At 42.8% G+C, this 13,714-nt stretch overlaps 1 protein-coding gene across 4 annotated transcripts in view; it reads left to right on the forward strand.

The window, feature by feature from the left end:
- The first annotated feature begins 225 nt into the window (after nucleotides 1-225).
- The window catches only part of MAP3K20 (mitogen-activated protein kinase kinase kinase 20), an 88,722-nt gene continuing 75,233 nt past the window's right edge, over nucleotides 226-13,714 (forward strand). The window contains exons 1-3 of one of the 4 annotated variants that reach the window (XM_054069288.1): nucleotides 229-434; nucleotides 3,724-3,799; nucleotides 6,278-6,467. In XM_054069288.1, the coding sequence (XP_053925263.1) occupies nucleotides 6,309-6,467 (159 nt within the window). In that variant the 5' untranslated portion in view covers nucleotides 229-434; nucleotides 3,724-3,799; nucleotides 6,278-6,308. Of the gene's footprint in view, nucleotides 435-1,631; nucleotides 1,672-3,723; nucleotides 3,800-6,277; nucleotides 6,468-13,714 lie in introns of those variants that run through there. The other 3 variants (XM_054069291.1, XM_054069289.1, XM_054069290.1) reach the window with 3 other exon arrangements.

The raw sequence follows: 13,714 nt of genomic DNA on the forward strand, positions 1-13,714 counted from the left end.
ATGGAGCCATCCACAGAGCAGACTGGGTTGGAAGGGACTTTAATGATCACCCAGTTCCAACCCCCTGCCCTGGGCAGGGACACCTCCCTCCAGCCCAGGCTGCCCAAGGCCCCATCCAGCCTGGCCTTGAACACCTCCAGGGATGGGGCAGCCACAGCTTCCCTGGGCAGCCTGTGCCAGTGCCTCACTACCCTCATCGTGAAGCAATTCCTCCTCATGCCCAGTCTACACCCGCCGCTCTCCTATTTGCCCTGTCCCGTCCCTGCCCCGGAGCCTCGGGTGGCGGCGGGGGCGGCGCTGCGGGCGGCGCGGGGGCGGCTCGGGCTGCGACCGGAAGCGCCGGGGACGGAGCGGGGGACACGGCCGCGCGGTTCCAGCCTCCCTTGGCGGCTCCGGGATCCGCGGTGCTGACAGCCCGGAGTCACTCGGGGAAGGTGAGCGGGGGGCGCTTCGGCAGCACCGGCGGGCGGGAGCGGCGCTGCCGTCGCCGCGGCGCTTCTCTGTGCTTCGGGGCGTCAGACCGCCCGGGGTGGGTTCTGAGGGGCCACCTCCCGTCACTTTCCTTCTTTCCTTCCCGTCCCCTTCTTTCCTTCTTTCCTTCTTTCCTTCCCGTCCTCTTCTTTCCTTCTTTCCTTCCCGTCCCCTTCTTTCCTTCTTTCCTTCTTTCCTTCTTTCCTTCCCGGCCCCTTCTTTCCTTCTTTCCTTCTTTCCTTCCCGGCCCCTTCTTTCCTTCTTTCCTTCTTTTCTTCTTTCCTTCCCGCCCCCTTCTTTCCTTCTTTCCTTCTTTCCTTCTTTCCTTCTTTCCTTCTTTCCTTCTTTCCTTCTTTCCTTCCCGTCCCCTTTCCTCCCGTCCCCTTCTTTCCTTCTTTCCTTCCCGTTCCCCTTTCCTTCTTTCCTCCCCCTGGGTTTTTTAAATGAACCGGCGTTCTTCCCCCCCCCCTTCGCTCTCTCGAGTTCGTTCCCTCTCGTAGTTCGCGTTCTTTCGCTGCTCCCGAGCCGCCCTTTGCGGCTCATCCAGTGCCTTCGGGAAACCCCGCGGATCATTTTTTTCCTCCCCCCTCTAAATTCCAGAAGCAGAAATCATTTGAAAGCGCTGGGATTAACTGGGTCACTGTCCGAAAACATCCCGGCTTCCCGCCGCGGGCGCGCGGTTGGATGTTGTGAGGACTTTGCCCCGAAATCGTAGGCGCTGCGCAGCGCGGCCCGCGCGCAGCCCGAGGTGCCCCCGCACAAACCCCCGGCCGAGGAGAGGGCAGAGGCTCCGGCAGGTCCGAGGCCCCGGTGCTGCCCCCCTGCCCGCCAAAGCCCCGGGTGCCTCTGCAGCCCTGGGTGCAGCTGTAGCTGCCCCGTCCTTCTTGCGTGTCGCATGCTCCTGGCGGGCAGCGCTGCCGAGGTGTCCCGACGGCGGTTCGGGGTGTCTCAGAGATACAGTGCTTTCTGTTTTAAGTGAAGCCTTCAAACCCTTCGGTTTCTGTCATTGACGCGGCTCGGGTTGAAAATAGTTCTGTTCCTGAAGTGCTTAAACTGTTTAGGCTGAGTTGAGCTCTTTTTCCGTAGCGCGGATTGTTATATAAATTCAAATAAAATTAGAAATGCTATTAATGGAAGTTATGTGGAATTCTTAGGTTCTGACCGAGGACAGGCTGAAGTGTTATTGCTTCTGTAACTAAGGTAGGCAGAGCTGTGTCTCCAGTCTTACCGACTGCAGGGCTGGTACTCGACCTGATTAAGAAAGTTTAGGAATTGTAGGGGTTGTTTATTTTAACTCTTGGGGAGATTAAAAGATTAGGATATATTTAATTTGGAGTTGTGCTTTTGAGTTTGTTTGCATCTTATCCATCCACAGCTCATGATATGATTAAAGGAACTTTTATTTATAAAAACTTTCTGCAGTCTCTCTCATAGCTTGATATCTCTGTAACTCCTTTTCTGTTTTCTGTTTTCTGTTTAGATAAGACAATGGTTAACCATGTTTTGGCATTTGAGGTTTTTAGGGAGGGGGGCTTTTTTTTCTTTTTTAATAGCTAAATAAATATGCCACCGCAAAAATCCAGGTTGTTCTGCTCAAGGACTGTAGGCCATGTTGGATACAAAGGATGATTTGGTCTAAAAATGGGTGGTCAAAGATCCTGAAAGCAAATGGGCTCTTTTGCCAAATAAGGAAACTTGGCACATTCTGCTGTGTATTTTAAGATAGCACAAGTGTAGTGTGCTACTACTTTATTGGCAATATGTTGGCAGTGTGCCTTCCTGAAAGAAGCACTGAATCCTGCTTCATGCAATCACACAGTGAAGTGCGGGCAGCAAGTTGCATAGTTGTTCTCTTTAATAAATTACAAAGGGTTTTCTTGGCGTAATTGTATATTTAAGCAACGTCAAGTGCATGTGCAAGATGAGGGATGCAGTTCTGCAGCCATGCGCTACGCAACGTCTGAGTTGCAGTTACTGTGTAATTTGTGATAGGTTCTTTCCTGCCTCCTGTCTCTAACTTGCAAATTCCTCAGTAGAAGCCAACTATAGTCTGGGAGCAGGAGCTCAATGACATACGGTAGGGTCTTCTGGCTTGTAGATGGAGTAAAGCAGAGAGTTGGGCTTGGCGGCACTTCCCCTACGGTGCAGGCTGGTTTGGGGAATCTGGACGGTGCAAGTGAATGTGTGAGGTTCTTCTGTCAACTCTGTGCTGGGGGATTCTCTCACTTTGGGGGTGCCTGGGTGGAGCAGCAGGCCTGGGACCCCAGCATGATCCTGGGGAGGGGCACCTGCACAGGTTACTCCCCCAAAATGCTGTAATTAAAACAAGCCAGTGATGGTGGATGGTTCCCTACACTGAGCACTTATTACTATACTGAACTGAGCTTCCTATGGCTTTATAGCTTGCTTCAAAATGACTCTGCATAATAGAGTCCTGATATGTTAAATACTAATGTTAAATAATAACTTGAGATGTTAAATACTGCCAAGAGATGCTTGCTCAGATCTCTATTTTTTTTGGTGTGAAATGAGCAGCACCTAACAGCATTCCCAAGGAAGTTATTATGAGGAAAAAAAAAACACACAGGGGAAGGTGGAGATGTGCTTGTGCGAGTACAAACTCATGCTAAACATTAGAAATAAAACAGAAGGAAGAGAAAGTTCCCTCCTCAAGGTCCCATAGGAGTAATTGAAATAACCAGCAGCTGAATTATTTCCTCAAATACCTATCATTCACCTGTGATGAACTGTCAGGTTTTCATTTCATCGACAACAAGCAGCAAAGTCAGTTGATGTAGTGTTCCCCACTGCTACGTGACAATGGTATTAAACACTCGGAACTATGTTTGTGGGACCCTCTTGCAGAGGACTGCTTTTCTGACTGTGGAAGTGTAAGATGTGAAGAAGTGCCGCACATTGTTGGAATGATGCTCTTGTTTCGTATCCATGTTAAGACTATGGAGTTTAATGTAATACCTGATTTTTTTTCGTTAATCAATGGTGTAAACTCAGGTTGTTAAGTATCTTTTAAAATAGGATGACAAGTTAATAACTGTGTGTGGATTTGTCACGTGCACACGTGCAGTTGTTACTCTAAACAATTGTTTTCTCAAACATAACAAAGGGATTGATATGTCTAATTGAGAATTAACTACCTTGCATCTGAAAACATGGAGTAATATTTAAACATATCTGTTCTTTCGACTAGAAGGAGAAAACTGTATACCTAACTTAGGCTGTCATTAATTGCAGATCTTTCAGTGGTGTCCATGTAAATTTCCTGTACTTTCTGTGGAAAAAAGCATCTGGAGGAACCTCGTACAAACCAGTGAGTCATTCTTCAAATTATATTACTTTATCGTATGCTGGTGTCTATAGCATGTACAGCTGTTTGACTGCTGTAGATAAATGTGAAATAGGGAAAGCGTTAAAACAATCAACAGGAGCTTATGCAAATGCTTGTGTGCTGGGCACTGCATTGTGGTTGCATCAATGCTTGGGTAAAGTTTTAAGCAGCAAGAAGGACACATAAGAAAAGTACTGGCTTTTATTTGTCAGCTGTCTGGTGTGCATGTCGTACCATCTTGAGGTCTGTTTTCTGTGAAAACTTGGAATATCTTGTTCTATGTTAGTGTAACTTTCAGAAGTCAAATAATTTACTTATTTATATGGATGATTTGGTTCTTCTGAGTGAACAATAGTTGAAAATAACTTGTCAGCTCTTCAGAACTATTGAATCCAGATAGTGAAGGCCAGAAATATTTCTTTCCTGTGGTATATTTGTGGTTTTGCTTGGTTTTCTGTTCCTTCTGCCATCCCAAACAGAACCATCTGTTATTAGCTGTTAGCACTTTCCTGTTAGATTTATGGTCCAGTCAGTGTGTGTGCTTTTGCCTGTGAGTAGCATTCCTCTTCTGAATAATTCCGTTGTCAGTAAAGAGATTATTCACTGTAGCATCATTATCCATGTGCAGAAGTGACCGATTCTCTTTCCCTTGAGCTTTCTCTAAATAAAATGCATGCGGGACACTGCAAAAGATGATTCTGAGATGGCAGGAAGCCTAATAATACTGACAAGGTTAAAACAAGAACAAAAGTTCAGCAGGAGAGTTCAGGCACTTGTATTGGGGAAGGAGCCGGCACGGTACTGGAAGAACAGACTTTTGTTTCACATCCCATGGATAATCCCTGTTCCAACTTGCAGAGCAGGCGAAAGAGCATTTGTGTTCCTTTACCAAGAACTTTGCGGGCAGGCTGTCAGTGAAAGCTGTTCTTGAAGCCTGCTGTCTCCTAAACATGATGCCTTCTGTCAACATAGTGAAGTTGTCATGGTCGAGTCAGTACTTCCCTTTACCTTTATGGGTGGTGAAGAGATGTAAAACGAAGCAGGCAGTTTCAGAAAAGGCTGCATGTTATCTTATGCACTCTGTACAAAAATATGTTGATATCTTCACCTCTCATCTGGAGAATATCCATGACCAAATAGTGCCAGAAATTTCCGGTTAAATATCTAAAAATTCTTATTAGGAGAGTGTGGTGGGGAGGAATTGTGTCTTTGTATTTGTTGCAGAGGGACTGGGATGAACGAGTTCTGGCGGTCGGCAGTGCTAGATGTGTTCCCAGCCCTGGACAACACATAATCTGTGGATTCTATCTCAAAAAACCCTATGGGTTGGAGGCTTCCAAAAGAAGCATCAGTATGTTTGATGCTGTAGTTAGACCAGTATAATTGGAGGTGCAGTTTTCACCAGCAACACAAAATCTCTGGTTTTTTTGTTCATCTGTTTTATTCAAAGCCATCTCTTTTATTTTGTGCTGATACGTTTACCTTCATGAATTGCAAGTACAGTAACATTTGCTGGTAATTAAAACTACTTTGTCTAAATTGGTACGTCTGAAATGATCCCACAGCAGGCTTGCAGACAGTTGCTCAGGAGCCTGTGTCCTGCAGTCCTGGTAAGAACCTGAGGCTTCCTGGTCTTACAGCATCAACAAAAATACATAAAATTAGTCATTGTTCATGCATTTAGGTGATAAGGTTTCTTGAAATTCGCTATGGGCATAAGCTTTATCGCTGTGAAATCTCTGAGGAGGACGTTCTGTTCCTCTGGCAGCAGACATAGGATCATCTCCTGAAACTGCCGACACCAACCTTGGCACTGGCTGCAGAATTTCACATATTGTAACCTAGATAAATTACTGTATGCTTGCGCTTTGTTATGACATGCGAACAGAACTGAGTCACTTGGGGAGAGGTGTTTGCCGTGGCGAGTTTTTTCCACATCCTTTCGTGAAGCACTCCTACCTCGCCTCGAGCGCCGGCAGCATGCATGGTGCGTGCCGAGGCATCGCTGCCTGCTTACAGAAGGCTGCCTGCCCAGCTGGGGCAGTCTGCGCCTCGTGTGCAGCCATTGCAGCAAGAGAGCTGGCGTGCCTGGCATGCCTCAGCTCCTAGGCAAGAGCGCGCTTCCCGTCTGTTGATGTGCGTTGCTTGCATCGGGGAAGGCAGAGACGTGCCTGCCTTTCACAGAGCTGCTTTCAAGGTGTTTGGGAAACATCAGTATTGCTCTGAGGAATACTTCTAGTCATTTCTGTCCCCCAGCTCCTCCTAATAGCTAGTGCAAATTATGGAAACATTTGCACAGCCTGCTGGGGTGTGAGTTCCTAGGCTCCATCCCTGCTGTGCTTCAGATTTTACTGTGTTGTGTTTATGGTGACTCGTTCTGGTTTTGGGTGTCTGAACACGGGGGAGAAAGTCCATAAATCAGCAGACTATATGTGTTAATGAAAGCTTTTGTCTTCACAGGTTTTGCTGTGGTATATTTTGTCATTATGAGATGTCGTCTACCAGTGCTTCATTTGTGCAAATTAGATTTGATGATCTGCAGTTTTTTGAGAACTGCGGTGGAGGGAGTTTTGGGAGCGTCTACCGAGCCCGATGGATTTCTCAGGACAAGGAGGTGGCTGTAAAGAAGCTGCTCAAAATAGAAAAAGAGGTAAGAGTTTACTTTTCATTCACTTCATCTGCTCTGGAAACAAGGGCAGAAATTCTTTTTTAGTGTCTTGCCATTCTCTGGTTGATTGAGGCAATCTACTTTGGGCTTTTTTTTGTTTTAATTACAAAGCCCTGTAAGTGGATGATGTTACAATAAAGACATACTGAGGGGGGCCCAGCCAAGGGTGTCTCTGATTTTAAAGCATTATTGTTTTACTGTTTACTGTCCCCCCCAACTTTTCTTGTTTAGCAGCTCCTCTCTGCCCTGGCCCTGAGGAGCAGGAGAGCTAGCTGAGCTTGTGGAGCTAGTAGGTTGGTTTTTTGATACTGCTGGACACATTGCTAGATAGGAAGAGGTAATGTTCACTGTCTCTGCCTGCTGTTATTTTTTCCTCCTTAGATCTGGTCTCTTAAGTAGTGTGGTTTGCATCTGTATATTCGCAATAGGCTTAGCGTATGTTGCTTGCCATTATCTCTTCCCTGCCTGCTGTAGGTTTTGATGGGGGACTGCACTAGCTCTGAGTTAATCGTAGCTGCACTTCAGCTTGGTCTCATCTTGCAGAAAAGTTTAAACCTAACTGTTCTACCTGTCACCTTCCTTCACGGCATCCTGTGTATCTGTAAAGGCCTTGTAAAGGTCTTTGGCAATCCTGTGGGAAAAGGCAGAGTTGACTTCCTGCACCTTTGCCAGCTAAGGTTGGTTTGAGTTTGTTGGGTTTTTTAAGAAGAATTTTAGGTTTATCTAAAAATCCTCTTGACCCTCTGCTTTGTACAGTCCCAGCAGAGAGACCGTGTGCTCACACCACTCTAATCACCACTGCTGACACAGCAGTGAGGACACACCAGTGCAGTGATGGACAGCACAGTTACTGGGCTGCTGTTCCAGTGTGGCTATATCTGACTTGTATACAATATCCTCAAAGTATTTTAAGAAGACGGTTACAAGCTGGAGGACAGCAGAGTAGCGCTAGGGATAATATGCTTAGTAAATAATCAGACACCAAAGTTCATCCCTGCTACAGCAACCGAGTTAGTGTGATTATGTCATGCTTAGTGATGTGATAAGCATGTTTGATCATGATTAAGCAAGTTGCTGTGTAAAATAACGTGGAAAGATCTCATGTTTTTGCCAGGGTGATGAGAGACATACACGTTCTGTCCAATGTCGGTCTGTACTGTTCTCTGTATTTCTACTATTTGCTAATCTCCAAAGATATACAAAGACAGTTAATTGGTGCTATGCAGTATCAGTACTGCGCTCCTTAAAAATCAACTGGCTGACAGATGCTAGTAGTCATCAGTGAAGCGTCTGTACAGAATAGGCGTGTTCCAGTGAGATTATGTAGGAGTCTGTGCTAGGCCTGTTGCTGGTACTTCAAGCATTTTTGAAAGAGAATTTAAAACCAACATTACTACATTTTGTGATAGCATAAAACTTAGTGGAATGAGCAATGATGGAGAAAGTAGGAGAGTCAGATGTATCACGTGACACAGCTGGATCATTCAACAAAAATATTTTCTTTTAAAACAGCCAAATACAACGTTCAGCTTGTAGCAATGAGGAACCCAGGTTGTACACTATAGGAAAAGGAAATTGTATGCTGGAAAGAATTTAGTATAATTTAAGGGTTTATTTAGGGATTAATGAAGACTTGCAACTCGTTAAGAGCTTGTATCATGGTGCTGTTAATCAAATTAAGTTAATGCTCTTGCATATCCAAATGAAGATAAAGTAATCTGTAGGAACCAGGCGTGCTTTATATTGGTATGTGGCACTAGGCAAATGGGGGTTGGGCAGTGGGTGCAGACCTGTTTCTGCTGTGCTTAGAAGTATTTAAACAAACTGGGGGTGCGTCCCAAGGGGGGCTGCAAAACAGACTCAAAAATTGGAAAGCAGTGAGTGGTGGTATGTGTGTTGGAAGGGGATGATGGACCTCATCAATCAGGAAGAGCTGACAGAAGGCAAACAAGGACCTTCCAGCACAAAATTTTTTGTTTTCCTTTAGACTGGTCATCACTTGCAGGCTGAACTAACAACATGGCTCATAGTTGGGAGCAGTCTGGTGTGGGCATGTTCTCTTGAAAGTTTTCTGGGGAGGCAGCACAGAGGCAAGTGATGATGCCTTAAATAAATTCATTAACTTTTGCCAGAATGTGTCTATGAAGACCTTTAGAGTATTAAAAAATAAGAGGTTGTTTACAAAAAAATTGCATTTTCATGTGGAGGAAAGGCTAGGCTTTTAATATAATGCAAAAATATGTCATCACAAGAACTAATGGTTGCGATCTGAAGCCAGACAAATTAGAATGGGTAATAAAGCACAAATTATAAGGAGTGAGGATGAGTAACGCTTGGAGCAGACTACAAAGGGAAGGAGTGAATATGGAGAATCCTTTCCATCTCTTCATGTCTTCACATTGAGATGTGTTTAGGGACAGTTGTTTTTATCAAGTTGTTGAGCTCAACACAAGAGCAGCTTGCTGAAGTACAGTGGCCTGTGATGTACCAGAGGCCAACCTTAGTGCCTTGAAGGTCTCTTCTGAACCTAAGGGCTGCCAGTCTGTTTGCGTACCTAGTATGCAATATGTTTGTCTGTAGTCATGACAATAATGAACATCTGGGACTGAACTGTGATGAAACACATGGCAGGTCAGTGGCTTTCCTGATAGCAATAGAAAAATAACTTGCTGTAGCTGTAATGTATTTGTGTTTAGTAGATATTTGGATAGTTTGCACTTAGTCCAGGAAGCTAATTGTTACCCTTTCTGGTTTATTTGAAAGGAAGTGTCATTTTAACTTCATGACTGATTGTCTTGTATTTCTGTTAACCACTGCCAATAATCCATAACAACTGATTAAAAAGAAAACAGAGGAGACTTGGGAAAAGCTTGCTCAGAGGAATTTTGTGCTAGTTGAGTCCAAGGGCACAAGCCAAGTTAATAGAGCTGTGGTATCATTCTGCAAATATGTTGTATCTCTGTTGTTTTGGCCAATCAAAACCAGCAAAGATCTTGAAGGGTTTGTATTAGCCAAGTGGCCAACAAGTTCTAACGTGAAACAAAGCAATTTTTGTCCCAGTATATAACAGCACATCATACTAAAATAATTGCTCAGAAAAACTTACAAATACTTGGAAGGGTGTTGCTTAGGCAGATTTCTTCAAAATACTTCAAAATTTGAGAAATAGGAAGACTTCTGCAAAGTATTAATTTTTCATAGACAGGCAGTGAAATGTGAGTGTCTGGGAAGAGGTGTGTGTTTATGTGAATAAAATGCAGCTAAATACAGCTAAATAGGTGTGCTGGGAAAAATAAATATGCTGCAAGGCCTCAATTAGAGTATCAGATCTGAAACTCTGGTCAAGACCTGCTGGTTAGTAAACCATAGGAGTGTGTCTTGAGTGATTAAATAACAGCAAAACCCAAATTAAATTGCTGTTTTACTGTCTAATCCAAGCACTTCAGCAATTTTAGGTTTTAAGTAAGGGACAGGAGTTCCATGTGAATTGTTTTATGGAAAATCGAACTATCTGTGTGATGTTTATGATGCCTGTGGGGGGAGTAGAAATGCCTCCTGTAGTAGGACATGTGCTTGCTTCTTTTCCCCTAAGTGATGATTATGTTCACTCATTAAAGAAAATCGCACAACTACTACTCGGGAAGTTACTTGGTATTTTTGTGAACAATTTATGTGAATTATTGGATAAGCCCGTAATTTGGCTTCCACCGAAACGGACAGGAGAGATGGGGCCCAGAGGCCGCCTTCTGCAAATTGTTAGCGGTTTTCCTGACCTCATTATATTGAGCAGAGAACTGCTGGAGCAGAATGTTGCAACCTGTTGTTTTGTGTCTTGCCACATTAGCTCTTCACTGAACAGCACTCGCCTCCTTCAGTTGTCCGTATGTCTCTGAAGTTTACCTGTTACTTGTCCTTGCTCTTGGGGGCTGTGCTTTTTGTGGTTGTGTTTTAGCAGCTGGCATCTGATCTGGAGTGTGGTTCTGCTTCGGGAGATTTATAACTGCTGGAATGTTACCTGAAATTTGAATTTAATTTAAATGTCACTGCTCTTTGAAAATACTCCATGGTCCACGAACTGTCTCTGTGTTATTGATGGACAACAGCATTGCATCTGAATTGCTTGCTTCAGCTGTTACAACCAGGTTACTTAGGTACAAGTTCGTTTCGTTTCATGCAGTGCAGCTGTTCCTGGATTCCTTCAAAATGCCTGTGATGGTCTGTGCAAACTCCAGGAGAGTGGCGGAAAACGAACAGTAAAATATAACTGTAATCTTACTTATTCTGATGAAGTAACAGAACTAACTTGTGGATAAAAGATGTTAAATGGAGTAGGATGAACTGTGCATGCTTTCTTCAGTCATGTCTGCAATGCATTTGAGTTTTATGAGACTAAAAAATACAAACATGTTTTTACTAATTTTGATGCTGTATTACTGGAATTCTGACTACCATGGTAATTAATTTTATATTGCCAGGTTTTCTTGTATGTAATACATGTGCAATAAGCTTTAGGGTATCTTTTAATGCTTCATAAAACTTTTCATATGGAATGTAATACAGCTTGTTCAATTTTTTGGTTTTATATACTGCTTCTGGAAGGGACAGTCCAGAAAACGGAGATTGTGCCTGTACCTTCCAAAGGGGATGAGTTAAGTATAACCACATGCATGTCACTGGACTTACCTCACTCATGTTTGTAGTCCTAAAAGAGAGCATGTGGTATTTTTAATCTAGGTCATGAGAGTAAGGACTGGGAATGGCTTTCAAGAGTAAGAAGAGAAAAACAACAGGGTAAGAAAGAGCAAAACAAACCAAACAAAAATGAAATTGATACTTAGCCCTGACAGGACTAAAAATAGTAGCTGTTCCTTTTGCTTGTGGTTTATACGTAGTAGGGGTGCTTGGTTGCCATCTTGCAGTTGCTCTCCACACTGGGACCTGACTGCAATGAAGGGCAATTTTGATGCTTTTTTGTTATTTTACCAGCTCTTTCTAGGAGCCTCTACTCCCTTACCTCTATCATGTCTGAGTCAGCAAGTATTGAGGGTGATTCAAGGTAACATCTGCCAGGAGATGTCTGGATTTGCCTGGTTCCAGCTCAGAGCAGGGATTGACAAACCTGATGTTTCCAGCCCATGGTCCTTATGTGCAGGTGCTATTGGTAATGAAGCATGAGAAAGGGCTTAAAGTGTGTGCTGTGTAATGGAAAGTAAGATGTAGGAGTCAAATATATGGATTTTCCAGAGATGTATGCTCCTGGCTTTGAAAAATTCCAGAGTTCACAAAAAAAGGAGTTGCATATTCCTAGAGTAAGTAATCTCATTGGAACTCCTTCAGCCCCATATTAATTTAAATAACTGCCGTATCTTGTTAAGAGCTAAAAGGAAACAAAACTGAATTTATTATACCAGAGGGGTGTTTTAAAATGTCTTTGTTTCTGTTTCACAGAATGGTTATTTTGCAGGACTTTCTTTTTTTTGCATTTTGGTAAAGGAAAAGACTTAGAGTGCCCCTCTTAGTGCTCACTAGGGTATTCTCTAAAGGTATCAAGGGGATAATCTACGCTTGCTAGTTGGTGGAAGTTGTCAAAATGGGTTCAGATGCTCCAGGTGGTGTATATTCTGTATCTTACAGAATAAATAGTTTTGAATAGGACAGAGTTCTACAATAGATCTGACTGCTTTTGAGTTTGCTCTGCTCTTGGCTTTCATTCAAGGTATATTTTCTGGAGGACTTTATGGATGTCATATTTTCAGGTGTCAAGAAAGATTAGATTTTCCGAATGGGTGCTTTGGGTAAGACTGCATTGCAAGTGTCAAGTGGCATATTTGTTGTAACCAAAATACCATTGGATTTTGGGAGATGGTATAGTGAAATATGATGTAGCATTGCCAGGATACAATTACTCTTGGGAAGAACAGGCTTTAATATTCTGTTGTCTGTTTTAAGAAGAAAATTCATTCCTCTGCATCTGTGCTCCCCAAAATGATCTCAGAAACATAGCAATCCACTCACAGAAACATTTTACTGTAGTGGATTTTTTTTTACTTGTGTGTTTAAACATTTTTATACTAAGTTTTTCATTAGATGAGTAACCTCTTTCAGAGTTGCTTCAAGTAAATAATGAGTATTTGTAGTACGAGTTGTGTGGCTTACTGAGTTTTTTTGACCAGTTTAACTGGAGAGTCTTACTTACACAGGCTTGTGTATACACTCTTAATTCTTTTAAATCAAGCCAATTCTGACTTAATTTGATTTAGACATCATCCTCAATGAAGCTGGCATGTCAGAGCCCAGACTGGTATTCTGTGGCTTCAAAAGTTATTTTGGGTCAGTTGAGACATAGTGACTGTCAGCATTGTCATCTTAGCTTGCAGTAAATGAAAAGCAAGCTCACAAATTCTGTGAATCTTGCTGTAGCCATGTTAAGAAGTTACCCTATGCTTTTTTATTAGCTAAACCACCAGATTTTGTGCTGAAGTTTTAAAAGGGTTAAGCGCATATGTCCTTCTGCTGACTCGTGGGCAGCTTTGAACAGTTACTACATAAACTTGAGATGCAAGTAAATTAATAAGCTGAGATGCACCAGATGTGTCTATTGCTTTCTTTTGCTTGACTTTCTTGAATTGCCCTGAACTTTGTCAGCGTGAAGCAAAATTACCTTGCGTGTGCTGCTGGCCAAGAATACATGTGCAGTTGCCATAGCTTGGTTAAGGCACAGGAACTTACCTGTGCCTGATCTCTGGGTTAGGAATATCTCTGAGGTTTGGACTGTTTTCCCTCAGTTATCTTTAGTTTCATTTTTTTCATTAAGGTGCAACATATGCAGGTCAACAAATTTTCATGCCACTTCCCTACAAATCATGAATAAATGTTGTTTAGAATGGGGAGAAAATCTGTCTGTGTTGATTATTTAGAAAGCACTCTTTCTTATTGTTTTTGCTATTCACGATATTCAGCCCTTATTATTACATAGTCTTCAGTTTCATAATTAGTTTAATTCCATTGTATATTGTCTTTAAAATAATTCTGCCAATCTGCTGCAAATTTTTGTTTTACAGTGGGTTGCTCAAGTTGCCAGTAAATACTTAGCCACAATTAAGGGCGTTTTTCTTGGGCTTATTTTTTAATTTTTCTCTAGAGATGTTACTCCCTTTTATGTTTTCTTTTTGCATAGGCTCAGTTATTATTTATAATTTGGAGGAGAGGTTGTGTTGCTTATTTCTCCA

Source organism: Cuculus canorus, chromosome 6 (assembly GCF_017976375.1).
Source record: "Cuculus canorus isolate bCucCan1 chromosome 6, bCucCan1.pri, whole genome shotgun sequence".
Taxonomy (NCBI): domain Eukaryota; kingdom Metazoa; phylum Chordata; class Aves; order Cuculiformes; family Cuculidae; genus Cuculus; species Cuculus canorus.